The sequence below is a fragment of the Peromyscus eremicus genome, chromosome 3 (assembly GCF_949786415.1).
Source record: "Peromyscus eremicus chromosome 3, PerEre_H2_v1, whole genome shotgun sequence".
NCBI classification, from domain to species: domain Eukaryota; kingdom Metazoa; phylum Chordata; class Mammalia; order Rodentia; family Cricetidae; genus Peromyscus; species Peromyscus eremicus.
Window position 1 is genome coordinate 65,275,676 of NC_081418.1, and position 14,350 is coordinate 65,290,025.

Here is a 14,350-nt window from a genome sequence, read left to right on the forward strand (position 1 = left end):
TTCCAGTTTGGTGAAGTATAGATTTCTAAAGTATGTTCTTTTGATTCTCTGGATTTTCTTGGTGTCTGTTGTTATGTCCCTCCTTTATTTCTGGTTTTGTTAATTTGGATATTTTCTCTCTGCTTTTTAGTTATATATATATACTGTTTTTAAGAGTAGGGATTCAACATTATGATATTCTGATTCTTGAATCCTAGCACAGTGCTTAAATCCTAACATTTGGTCAGTTACTTCAGCAAATGAATATTTCTGTCTTTAGGACTTATCAACTTCTTTAGAAGAAGTATATGGAAAGTCCAAAGAAGGAACTGACTCTGAAGAAATACTTAGAAAGTTTTATGACTGGCAGTGTAGCAAAAGAGAAGAATTTGCCAGTATTAGGAATGAGACAGAGGCTTCTCTGCAGCATCTCGTGGCGTGGTTCCAGAGCAGTCAGAAGGTAAGCCGAGCTCCCAATTAGGATTGTTTGTGGAAGGAAATGAGGATGTATGCTTGTTCTCATTCTGTCTTTTTGTTGTTCAATAGCTGACATTTTCTACTTGTAGCTCTCAGAGTTAAGACTGAGCAGTCAGGATTTTTCATCACTTTTGACTTAAACTGTTTTTTTTTATATTAAAAATCATGTTGATTTTTTGGTTTCTGTTTTTCTCTTTTTATTTGAATTGATCATTTGTCTTAACCACCAGTTTTCTTTAAGCATACTATGCTTATGTATTTTTTATCTTTGTTATGTAAGTTTTATATTTGTTCTTTTCCTTGAATTTTACTTTTTCTATTCATCCATGTTATAGCTTCATGCTTTTCTTAAATTTTACTTTTTCTATTCATCCATGGTATAGCTTCATGCTTTACTTCAGGTATATAGGTACAATGAATGCTAAGTGAATTAATTGAGATGCACTATGATTTTATTTTTGCAAATAAGGTTTTTGATCTATCTTTGGGTGAATCACTAACTTCAGAAGACATGATTGACAATATTGATGAAATTTTAGAGAAGACTGAGTCATGTGTTTGCAAAGAACTGGAGATATCTCTCATTGTGAGTAATGATGGTGCTGTTGTTTCCTTTGAGACAGCAGTTTCATTTGCTAGCTGGATTGTGTTAACCAATAATATGATTTCTCTTGTTAGATAGAATTACGACTGACCTTCCCTTTCCTCTTTATAGGCCTGCTTGAAACAGTTACACTGTCAAGGTCCAATCCATTAAAATTCAGTGTCTTGATTCTTCCACAGGATACTTTTTTCATTTGAATAGGACATTTCACACTAAGAAAGACTAATGTTTAATTCTAGGAGACCTCTCACTACTTTACATGGATTGTTTTTCTGATTTCTGAGTACAACATACCTAGTGCATTTAAGAAAATACTCATTAAATATTGTGAAAATGAAGTAAAATCTGGACAAATTCTGGACAGACATACACTAGGACCCCCTTATTTTACCCAGTCTGTATTGCCATGACAGTAAGTATAGGTGTTGTAAGCTAGACATTTCAGCCTTGCATACTGGGATACTTACCCGGTTTTTCAGCCTGCTTTCCAGAGTCTCAGTGGTAATGCTTTCCATTTTCTTTCTTTTTTGAAATTGTATTGATAATGCATTAAAATAAGTTAGGATTTACTGTAGTTCGTTATTACTAAATAGATTTTGTTGGTTTTATGAGACTTGATTTTAGAAGTTGTTGGTGAGAGACAGTTTCTAAAAGTAACTTACAGTGTTGAGGTTGTTGTTAAAGTTTGTTCTTTTATTTTAGAATATTGCTTGCCCTGATATCCTTTCAGACAGCTTGAGAAATAATTTATAGTATAATTAGGATAGTATGAGAATCTTTGATGCCAGTATTTTGTCTAGAAAAAGATTTGAGAAATAATTTGAAATGGATATAGCAGTTTTCAAAGACAGTTTCATTTTGAAGTCTATCCATTGTTATGAAAGGTTTTAACCATTTTGTTTATGCATATTCTTTCATCTAGGAGCAAGGTGTTGTAGACAAGGAGATTATTTTAAGTACATACAGTCAAGTGCTGCAGAAGATCCATTCTGAGGAAAGGTTCATTGCCACCCTGCTGTCCAAGTACAAGGACAGTGTGGAGGTTGGAGTTTACTTTCTCTTACTGGTCTTAGGAATTGCTACTTTGTATTTTTTATTTGTTGAATTTCTCTCAAGTAGTTTAATATTCAGTGTGTTAATTAGTACTTGCAGAAAAATGGTATAGCCATTGTTGCTTGGTGTATAATTGACTTCACTATGAAATATGAATGGTGATTTTTGTTGATAATATATATTTCAGTGAGTCTTGGAATGATTGAATTTCTTATGAACTTAAAGATACCTTTGTCATCATTTTTGGTGTAGCAGATTTACTGTAGGAAATTTGCTATATGCAGAAAGTTAGGAAGTAAAAACATTGTTTTTAATACTTTAAGTGTAAGAGATAGTTATACAGTATTCCCTGTGAATAGACATATTCATCCACTATGAATACACATGTGCTTTGCATTGCATTGTCTTGTGAGCATTTTTGAAGGCATTTTCATAATTTTCTAGTATGTTATGAATACTTTCCCATATGATCAATGATTCTTTACTGTCCTTTTGAATGATTTTCATTATTGCATAAATATATAATGTTATTTAACCTTATCATATGTTGGATGTTGAAGTTACTTCTTTTTTTTAACCATAGAAGTAATACTTTACATATCTTTGAACATAACTTTATGTATAACTTTTCAGATTCCTATAATTTATAATTTTTAAGTTAAAAGGAATGAACATTATTGAAACTTGATACATATTGTCAAACCACTTTTGAGAAGGATCATTTCAACTTAGACCCTTAGCAAAAATTTGTTTGTAATCATGTTGGCACTATGTGTCTAATTTCATGTCTCTGTTGAATTGAAGAGTATTTGCTTTGGTACTTTGAGCACTGAACCTGAGATTCTTCTAAACAGAAATGTGAACAATTAGGAAATCAGTTGGTAGCATTGCCTTATAGAAAGTTATGGAATTTTCTTAATATTTACTCTGAACCCAGGTACTTGCAAAATAATGATGTTCAGTGACTGTTGTCTTCTGTGTTTGAAAATACGGTAATTCTTTCTCTCATATAGTTTAAAAATCAGATCATTGATTGTTTAAATAAGAGCCCCAGTGTGGATTACTTGCTGTCCATTAAGAAGACTTTGAAAGGCTTAAAAGCTCAACTGAGATGGAAATTGGTTGAGAAGAGTAATTTGGAAGAAGTAAGAATTGCTTGTAGCTAACATGTTTTTGTTTTTCATTTTGGTTGAACTATTTCATAAAGCTATATATAAATACTCTCTAAAACCAGAGAACTATTGTATTCATATTTTTTGTTACATACATTTATCTTTTTAAAAATTTACTTACTTTAATTACATTATTTAGTGTATGTGTATGTACATATAAGTGTGCCTATACCACTGTCAGAGAAAAACTTGTAAGAGTTAGGTCTTTTCACCATGTGGGTCTCAAGAACTGAACTCGGCTCACAGACCCCAGTACTTAATCTTTTTATCTGTGTATATGGAAATAAATTTGAAATGACATTCATACTGAAAACATGTGTCCCATGTAATTAAGTATTTAAAAAATTAAATGTTTTACATTGCTGCCTTGATTTTTAGTAACAAAAATTGTAGACTAAATTTTAAAACTCCTTCTTCCCCTATGAACAGTTATAATGCTTGTTATAATACAAGCCTGTACATTTAGGTAGTAGAATATTCTCCCATGGTTGGGTTTCTTTGTTTTCTTTTTTTGGTGTGTGCACACATGTATGTGTGTTCACATGCACATGAAGGTCAGAGGACAACCTTGGGTGTCATTCCTCAGGCACTGTCCACCTTTATTTTTGTGTTTTTGGAGAGAGTATGTTACTGGCTTGGAGCAGTTAGGCTGAGCTCCAAGGACGCCCTGTCTCTGCCTCCCTAGAATAGGAATTAAAGGTTCACACTGTGAGCTTTTTTCCCTGGAGATTGAGTTTAGGTCCTTTACTTACAAAGTGAGCATGTTACTGACTGAGCTGTCTTCCATCTCCAAAGGTCAAATTTTGTGACAAAGTATTTTTAAAGATCATACTCTCTTTTGTAAACTTATTTTAATACTGATTATAATATTTCTTGCAAGTTTTAAAAATTGTTTTCACATGCTCATAGAACTGGAGGGATTAGGATTTTCTAATTTTGACTACACTTCTTTCTTAGGCTTGAAACTTTGTGAATAAACTAATAATTCTCTGAACTTTCTTGAGGATTTGATTTATATACAGAAGAGATCTAAAGTATGTTTTCATCCAACATGATTATCTCTCTTCTTCTTCTTAACATGAAATGGGAAGCAAAATGGGGACTGTTTTAGAACTAATTTCAGTTTAAGAGGTTTCTAGTTTTATTGTATTCTAGGCTGTGGAGAAGGTAGTCCTTTTCAGTCTTTTCATCTTTTGGAGAAATGTATCTGACGAGATTGGGCACATTCATTGTAGTAGGACTGTAGACTTGTAGATGCAGCTTTTTAGTGTCATACCTTTTAAGGCACCTTATTTACTAGAACTCCATTTATGTCATAATGGAGTATTTCTGAATCATAGCTTCTCCCATAGTAGATAATTTAGATACTCACTCATATTTTTGTTGTATGTGCTTTTAAAAACCTGATTTCAAGTAAAAATTTCACAGACTTCAATTCAGTTGCTGTTCCTAATATTTATTTTAAGATTAAAGCACTGGCTGTTCTTCCAGAGGTCCTGAGTTCAATTCCTAGTGCCCACATGGCTGCTCACAACCGTCTGTAATTCCAGTTTCAGGGGATCTGACACCTTCACACCAATACCCATAAAATAAAGTTAAAAAAAATGTTCTTAAAAAAAAGATTGAAGTTAGTTTTTATATTCATGAAAATGTATAGGAACTTAAAACAAATGTAATACGTTTTTGTATTTAAATACCTTTTTTATAGTTTTGGGGAAAAGTTAGTGTTAGAATAAACTGATTTATTTAATATTAGAAGACCTGCTATGTACTAGATGTACTGCTAGGTACTGAAGGATGCATGAGAACCACACAGAATGATTTACTACGGAAATCACATTAGTTTTTAGAGGAAGACTTGTTTTCATCTAGTGCAATAAGCCTATTGACCACTCTTTCTCTCCAATAAAGTCTGATGACCACGATGCAACTGAAATTGAGAAAATAAAGCAAGAAATAACTCAGTTGCGCAATAGTGTCTTTCAGGAGATTTATCATGAGAGGGAGGAATATGTAAGTATTTGATTCTCTGAAATTTTAAATTAGATTTTACTCAAGAATTTGAATTTAAAAACATAGACTTAATATAATCATATACTAGAGGTATCATTGGCACAGTAATGTTTACATGAATTTGCAAATTAATAAAATATGACAAAACTCATGACAGTTATGCCAATATGGAAATCTCAGATTATTATAAAGAAGAAAAAAATCACTTACAATGTTCTCAATGGTAAAAGTAGTAAGCTAAATTTAACTTCTTTATAGTTTTTTTCCTGCTCGTTTTTAGAATTGAGCTTGATTATACACAGTTCTGTATAGGTTTTGTTTTGTTTTTTTTATTTAAGGCATAAAGATTCCCACAGATTAACACAAACACCCTTTAGCTTAACAAGCAATAAAAACATGAATGGAGCAGCTTGATCCACCTGAGAGATGTAACCAGAAAATAGTTGTACCTTTGTTTCCACTTTACTCCTAAATTCTGTGGCCATAGAAAAATCAGCCAGTCTACTGTTTTTCACAATGGAAAGATAGTTTCATTTTGTGTCTGAGAGATATTAAGAAAGAGTTAGTTTAAGGGACAGTTGTTTAAAGCAAAAATATTATGCAAATAATAGACATTTTAAGTGTCAAACCTATTTACTAAATTTATGTAACTATAGTATACCTTTGAATCTTTGAATAAAAATAAGGCTTCTATGATTGACTTTTATGATTTTCTTCCTAAGTTAAATTATTATTTTAAAATGTTACTATGTTCTTAATATTTTGAGAAATGACAGTTTATTATAATATTTTTTTATTTTACTTTGAATATGAAGTGACTCATGTTTTGCTTGATAGTTCTTGAAGTAGAAATAGAAATTAAGGATTATGTATCTTATTAGATATAAGAAACAGATGGTAATATATTTTCCTGAAGAGCAACATGCTACAATTGAATACATATTGATCTACAATAAAACTACTTTTTAACTAGGAGAAGCTGAATAGCTTGACACAGAAATGGTTCCCTGAACTGCCTCTGCTATACCCTGAAATTGGATTACTTAAATACATGGTAAGCTTTGTTTCCTCTGAAAGTTGCCACCATGCAGAGACTGTAAAAACAGTGATGTTCAGATCATGTTAATGTCACATCTGTAGTGTCATTTCTGTGAAAATACTCCAGATAAGTATTTAAAAGGATTATTAGAACCTTTTCTCAGGACTGTCTTAAACCAAGTAGTTTAAAGTAAAGATACTGATGTGAGTTTGGTTTTCTTGGCAAGCAGGACTCCAAGGCTAGTGGTGTTTACAACTAATTGATCACAACCAGCTACTATATGGTAGGATTAGTCTTTCACCCTTATCCCAGGTCGGACAACTGATAGGCACGTCAGGACCCCTACGGACTTCCACCAGAGTTTCCTCTGGCTTTGCCCTGCCCAGGCATAGTTCACCATCTTTCAGGTCCTAACACGTGCACTGTGGCAGGATGGGCTGGTGGTGCGCCCTCGACAGACTGGAGAGGCCTCAGGATCCCACCTCGGGCCCCCAGGTGTGGGGCCCTTCACCTTCATTGAACCACTGCGGCTTTCAGACTCAAAGAAGAGTTGGGAAACTAACTCTCTGGGGAGAATCTGTATACCCCAGTGTTTTAGATTGCCTGGTGGCAATAGAGAGCTAGGTGAAACACCATTGTCCTCAAGTTTTTAGAATTGCGTTCCAGACCCCTTAGGTTCCACAATCCACATGTACAAGTTCCTAACATAAAGTGGCAGAATAGGACTGGAGAGATGGCTCTTAGGTGGTGGCTCGAAACCATCTCTAATGAGATCTGGTGCCCTCTTCTGGTGTACAAGCATATATGCAGTCAGAACACTGTATACAAGTAAAATCTAAAAAAAAAGTGGCAGAATATTTGAATATGTGTTTTTTGTTTTTGGTTTTTGAGAAGGGGTCTTGTGACACAGTCTGGGCTAACCTTGAACTTGTCATTTTCATTCAACCCTGGTGTGAGGTCTAGGATTACATGTTTAAGTGACCATATCCTGCTTTCCCAGTATACTTTTAAATCATATCTAGAATACTTGTAATACCTAGTAAAATATAAGTGTTACATAATAATCGGTATACAATGTTTAGGGAATGCATAACAAAAGTCTGCTTTTTTGGCACAGATATAATTTTATTTTGAATATTTCTGCTTAACGATTGAATACAAGGAAGCAGAATCCACAGATACAGAAGCCAATTGTGTTTAGTTATTGAGATTGTCATTAATGCATAGCCAGGGATTTAATTCAGTAGGTATAGTGCTTGCTTGGCTTACATAAACCATTCTTTCAGTTTTCCAGCAATGCATAAAATACATGTAGTGGCACATATCTGCAGTCTCAGTATTTTGGAGGTATAGGCAGGAGGATCAGAGTTCAAGGCCAGCCTGGGCTACATGAGACTCAATCTAAAAAAAAAGTGTTAGTAAGTTATGATAATAGCTAAAACATAATCTATAAAGAAATGTTTGTATAAATATGTGAGTTTATTTTCATAAATATATAAGATTAAATTTCTTGAATCACAGTTGGTAGTGTAGTTTCATGGGTTCCATCCCCTGTGCCACAAAAATAAAAAAAGTCTTCAAACAATTATCATAAAGTCTTCCCATACTGTATTTAAAAATGAGGTGTGAATTGGGTATCACAACTTACTATTATAGTTTCAGAATTTGGGAACCTGAGGCATGAGGATTGCTTTCAGTTTGAGGCCAGCCTGACTTGTGTACTGAGTTCCAGGATAGCCTGGGATACCAAGTGAGAGCCTGTCTTAAAAACCCAAACACGAGCTGGCTGGTGGTGGTGTGGTGGTGCATACTAATCCTAGCACTAGAGAGGCAGAGGCAGTTGGATCTTTGTGAGTTTGAGGCCAGCCTGATCTACAGAGCTAGTTCCAGGACAGCCAAGGCTACACAGAGAAATCCTGTCTCGAAAAACCCAAAAAACAAATCCCAGAGAAAAAAACACAACAACAACCCCTCAAACACCAAGACATGATAAAACCAAAACTGTAAAAAAAAAAAAATGTTTATTTTTCCTTGCAGCTAGTAACTCTAGCTTTAGAGACTGTCTTGTGTCTGGTGACTGAGTGTGTGTATAGCTATATGAAGTTGAAAATTATTTTATTTATTGTAGAAGAGTATAAAAGGTTCAAATCATGGTTTGTGGATGCCTCCCAATGACTTTACTATGTTTAAGATGATTTTGAGGTATAATCCTAGAAATCCTTTGTAAACTGATTACGTATTACTGAAATTTAATAACACAAGACCTAGAAAGCAATCCTATAACCTTGCCTCCTAAAACTACACTGCAATAAAACTTGGTCATTGTTTGGCCTTGTTTAGGCATCTATATTGTTGAGAGTTCATGGGAAGGTCAGCTTCCTGTCATATGTAGACTAAACAATATTACATCAGACTTCCTGGTCCTCTGGGCTCTTAGGAAATTCCTGCCCCACTTGTGCCCTGAGCCTCAGGTGTATGAAATGTGTTGTAGATGTTCCTACTGGAGCTGGGCACCCCATGGTCAGTGGCTCTTTGCATTTGACCAGTTGTGGTGCCTGTAATGGTCTTCATCTGCTGCACAAAGAAGACCCTTTAATGAAGGATGAGAGTTATACTTATTGGTGGGTTTAAGGATAAGTACTAAGAATACAGTTGTAAATTATAATGGTTTGGAAAGTGACAGTAGTAGTTTCATCATAATGTGGCTAGAGGAAATCTCACAAGGCCCCTCCCTAGATAAAAAGCTACAGGTAATTAAAGGCTGGTAAGTTAGGGAAAATTAGTCTTCCCCAGGGATAAGCCCCTTAATTTGTTATTCACTATCAACTGGCCAGCACTAAGAACATATATATGTGAGCAACACTAAATGAACTCAGCAGGTTGTATTTGTGTGTGTGTGTGTGTGTATGTGTGTGTAAAACAAAAAATGAGGCCATGGATTTGAGAGTGGGGAGATATAGGAGGGCTTGGAGGGAGGGGGCATGATGTAAATATAGTACACATTTATGAAATTAAAAAATAAGTTAAAAAAAATCAAGCTCGGTGGTGGTGGTGCATGCCTTTAATCCTAGCACTGGGAGGCAGGGACAGGCAGATCTCTGAATTCAAGGCCAGCCTGGTCTGCAGAGCAAGTTCCAGAACAGCCAGGTCTACACAGAGAAACTCTGTCTCAAAAATCAAAGAAAGGAAGGAAACAAACAAATGTACTAAAGAAAATAAAATCTAGTTTTAATATAAAAATAAAAAAATGGTAGAATTAAAATTTTTGAAAATCATTTTCATATTTAGGAACACTAAGTAGGAATAGAGGTGTCAGGATTACTTTACAACAGTCATAATTTTTAGATTTTTCATTAGTGTTCTCTAACTACTTTGACTTGTCTTCGTTTTAATTTTTAGGGCATATATGAGGTTTTTCAAGTAAGTATTGGAGTTTCTTGCAAGCATGTCTTATTAACCTCAGTCACTTCTACAGTCTGTTGTAAATTCACAGCAGTGACTGTCTGGTAATTACAAAGTAGGCAGGAGAAAGTCAAGAGCGAGGGATTAAAAAGAATCCAAACTTTAAACATTTTTGTTGTATTTTTCAGTAGGTTGATGATCTTCATTGCATTTTATAGTATGCCCCTAATCATGTTGGTGATTTGAAAGCCCTAAGGAATTTTTTGACTGTCTAAACATAATAAAAATTTGTGCCTAGAATTCTGGTGGTCTTCTTACTATGAGCTTAGAGCGAGACCTTCTTGACACTGAACCCATGAAGGAACTTAGCAGCAAGCGCCCTCTGGTGTGCTCTGAGGTTAACGGTCAGCCGGTTCTCTTAAAGGTAATTTTGAGTTCTGATTTATGGAAGCTTCAGAAGTATAAAGGAAGTGGTGATGTTATTTTTCAGGGAATAAAACAAACCCACTCTTTCTAAAGTATGTAAGTTGACTGGCATGATGATTGTGTTTGAGCTAATTTTGACTTTAAAGTTTCTTTCATTTCCCTAAAGAGTACTGTCTTTACTAGGGTTACTTGATTTTTTTTGGGGGGTACACTTACTACATTTTGTTCAATAGCCTTTAAAAAATTCTTGTTTTTCTAGATGTTTCTTGAAAACTTAGCTATGTTTCCAACACAATCTTGTGCTGCTTAATTTCTTTGAAATTTTTTAGAATTTCATTTTATGTGCTTTGTCTGCATATGTATCTTTGTTCCATGTGCATGTCTGGTACCTGTGGAGGTTAGAAGAGGGCACTGGATCCCATGGAACTGGAGTTCATACAGTTGTGAGACACCATGTGGGTGCTGGGAGCCAAACTCCTGTCTTTCACAAGAGCACCAAGTGCTCTTAACCACTAATCATCTCTCTAGCCCCTTAATTTCTTCTTATGAGCTGAAACTGAATGAACTTGAGAGGGTATTTAAGTTGGCCTTAGTTGCCACATATTTGGGAATATGGACCCAGTATTCAATGCAGATGAAGTACTTAAAATAGAAAAATAAATGTAATTTAACTTACAATAACTTATATTTAAGTTGGAACAATAAATTAGAATGGAATTTTTAATGTTGAAATTACCAATACCTTTGTTGTTGTTGTTGTTGTTGTTCAGGGCTATTCTGTGGATGTTGACACAGAAGGCAGGGTGATTCAGAGAGCAGCCTCCTATCATAGAGCTTGTGGAGATGCTAAGGAAGAGTCTGGATTACTGCCATTGATATTCCTGTTTCTGTGTAAGGTAAAATTCCCAAGCTAATCTATTGTAGAAATCATTTATTTCAAGTAAGTTTTAAAGTAGTAATTTTTTCTTCTTAGTATAAAACAATAGTTACCTTATAGAATCACTGTGCAATACAAATATATTGGTGAATTTTTCACTCTGAGTTACATTTTCTATTTTGCTTCTTAGTCTGATCCTGTTGCCTACCTGATGGTCCCATACTACCCTAAGGCAAACCTGAGCTCAGTTCAAGCCAGTATGCCTTTAACTTTAGAAGTAAGTAAAAATCATTTTCAATAAGTAAAAATGCATTACACGAGAAGCTAACATCTAATATGTAACACCCAATGCTACATGCTGTCCTGTACAAATATTTGGCCTGTGTTATTCTGTTTTAATGTTGCATCGGCTTTGTGCATATGAGAAAACAAGGCTGAGAAGGATTAAGTGACTTGCACAGAACCTTTTCATCCAATAGAACTGAAACTTGAAATTAGGTTTTTCTGGTTCCAGAGCCCAGACTTACACCATTAAGCTATGCTATATGTAACTGCCTGTGATAATAGTTGATATTTTAAGTGGCAGTTTTAGCTTTTATCATTATAAATTTAGAAATAGTTTATAAGAATAAAAGAGGTTCTGATTCTTCCCAGTTAGTAACATTATTTTATTCTCATCTAGCTGCTTTATGTGGTGGTTATTTAAGTTGCCTTAGAGAGGTGTGTGTGTGTGTGTGTGTGCATGTGTGCACTTGTGTGCCTGCATGTCTGCAGAGAGCACTTAGGATGTTACCAGTTACATAGGGCATTACTTAACTTTCTATTGCTGTGATAGAATACCATGACTAAGGCAACTTAAAAAGAAAGCATTTAATTGGACTTAAAATTCCAGAGAGTACATGATGACAGAGTAAGGCATGGTGTTGGGAGCAGTTTGAGAGCTCCTATCTTTAAAGAAAGGGAGGAGGCAGAGAGCACCCTGGGGAATGACTCGAGTCTTTTGAAACCTGGAAGTCTGCCCAGGGTGACACACCTCCTCCAATAAGGTCAGTCCTCCTAATCCTTCCCAGATAGGTCTACCAACTAGGGATGAGTATTCAAACATGAGCCTATTGAGGCCATTCTTATTTAAACAACCACACATAGTTAAGCTTTATCTAGCTTTTAATTCTCTGTCTGTGATATAGCATTAATTTGAAGGAAGCTTTACTTCAGTTCTGGGACAGTCTTTTAATAGAGACAAAATTTATCCATTAAAATGAGTTGTCAGTTTTCGAAACTCCATCTCATTCACATGTACTTATTTGTAGGAAGCTTTAAAAGTCATGAAAGGTGTTGCCCAAGGCCTGCATACATTGCACAGTGCTAACATAATTCATGGATCACTTCATCAGAACAACGTATTTGCCTTAAATCGTGAACAAGGAATCGTTGGAGATTTTGACTTCACCAAATCTGAGGTAAAATATCATAGCTTTACTGGACAGAAACCACTTAATAAAGTGGTTCAGCACTTCCACACAATATGGTAATTTATTGGAAGATCTGCACTTTTAGTTAAGGGGTGTCATGTAGTATAAATAGTATCTGTAACAATCATCTACTTGTGATGAGCGTTGTGTGGTTTTGCTGTAAGTACAGAAACAATCTGACCTACTGAATGGCATTGACAACATTGACCATTATTTTTCTCATTAGGAAACAGTTGCTAGGAAACATGTAAGAACCTCCCTCTGCTTGTACTCTTTTCTTTCATAGATTAAACTTAAATATATATGCTTTGCTATTATTAATATAGTACATTTTTAGAAGCCTGAGAACCATGGGTGTTTTTGTTTTAAGTCTAGGTTCAATTACGTGACTTTTTTTTTTTTTTTTTTTTTTTTTGGGTTTTTCGAGACAGGGTTTCTCTGTGTAGCTTTGCGCCTCTCCTGGAACTCACTTGGTAGCCCAGGCTGGCCTCGAACTCACAGAGATCCGCCTGGCTCTGCCTCCCGAGTGCTGGGATTAAAGGCGTGCGCCACCACCGCCCGGCCAATTATGTGACTTTTAACTTGGTGCCTCATTATCTCCCAATAGGAGAGAGATAACAAAGTGCAGACAATTTGTAGAGATGACAAAGTCTAGACAATTAAGAGAATGTGATATTTTTATGTGTATTTGTGGAGTAGGCAGTCTAGGATTATAGATGATCACAAGAGAGAAATTTCCTCTTTGTTTATTTTAATTTACAAAGATGTATATGTTTATTATATATAGCCTGTTGTTTTGAAATATGTATATAATATAAATGGCTCTATGAACAATTCCCATTTAAAATACAACAGCTTTATTGAGATAGAGTTCATACATTTTTAGCATAAAGTTCATAAAGTGGTGTATTAATTACCACTATCTAATTTAGATAATTTTTATCACATCCCGAAGTAGTCACTGATTAGCAGTTACTTTTCATTTCTGCTTCTGTTCAGGCCTTGGAAACTAGAAATATACTTTGTACTTCTGGATTTTCTTATTCTGTAATCTCACAGAAGTAAAATTATGCAAATAGTTGGCCTTTTGTGAATCACTTCTGTTACTTAGTGTAACATTCAGAGTTAATGTATGTTGCTGAATGTTTAAGGACATAATTCTTTTTAAGGCCAAATGTATTTAATTATATGTATATGTGAAACTTTAGTGTGTGTTTTCATCAGTGGATAGATACTTGGATTTACATTTTTTTTGTTTACTTGAGACAGGGTCTCTCACTGGGTAGTAAATGCTGACTTTGAACTTTCTTTGTAGCACAGGTCTCGAACTCCTAGTGCCCTTCTGCCTCAGCCTTTGACATGCTGAGATTACAAGTATGTATCCTCAAGCCGAGCTCTAGGCTTAGTTTTTCAGTTATTATGAATTAGGTTTCCATGAATATTAGTATACAAGTTCTTCATACAGACATTCTCATTGCCTTGGGGAATGGAATTACTGAGTCATATAATTCGGTTTCCTTCCTATTGAAAATTCTTAGTGTTTGATAGAACACTTAACAAGTTACACAGTCATGAATAGGGATGTGTGATAATTCGTATTATAATTGGTGTCCACATAATCTCAAAACACATTGTAAGCAAACAAAACTGGCTTAGAAAAAAGTCAAAAAATGTCTTAAGTGGCAAGAATTTTTGATCAAGTATCATGCAAGATTACGTCTAATGTAGATATTCTGCTTGAATTTTTTTCCATCTAAATTTCAAGGGCCCCAGTATAGAGAATCTAAATCTTTAAGCATCACTACTTCTGGAGTTTTTATTGTCAAAAACTGTTGG

General features: G+C 34.8%; 1 protein-coding gene across 1 annotated transcript in view; it reads left to right on the plus strand.

Moving 5' to 3' along the window:
• Stk31 (serine/threonine kinase 31) overlaps positions 1 to 14,350 on the plus strand; it is an 80,721-nt gene that overhangs the window by 41,774 nt on the left and 24,597 nt on the right. The window contains 10 exon segments of the mRNA XM_059257826.1: positions 260 to 439; positions 926 to 1,042; positions 1,983 to 2,102; positions 3,127 to 3,258; positions 5,197 to 5,298; positions 6,272 to 6,352; positions 10,038 to 10,163; positions 10,936 to 11,061; positions 11,233 to 11,319; positions 12,353 to 12,502. Of these exon segments, the coding sequence (XP_059113809.1) occupies positions 260 to 439; positions 926 to 1,042; positions 1,983 to 2,102; positions 3,127 to 3,258; positions 5,197 to 5,298; positions 6,272 to 6,352; positions 10,038 to 10,163; positions 10,936 to 11,061; positions 11,233 to 11,319; positions 12,353 to 12,502 (1,221 nt within the window).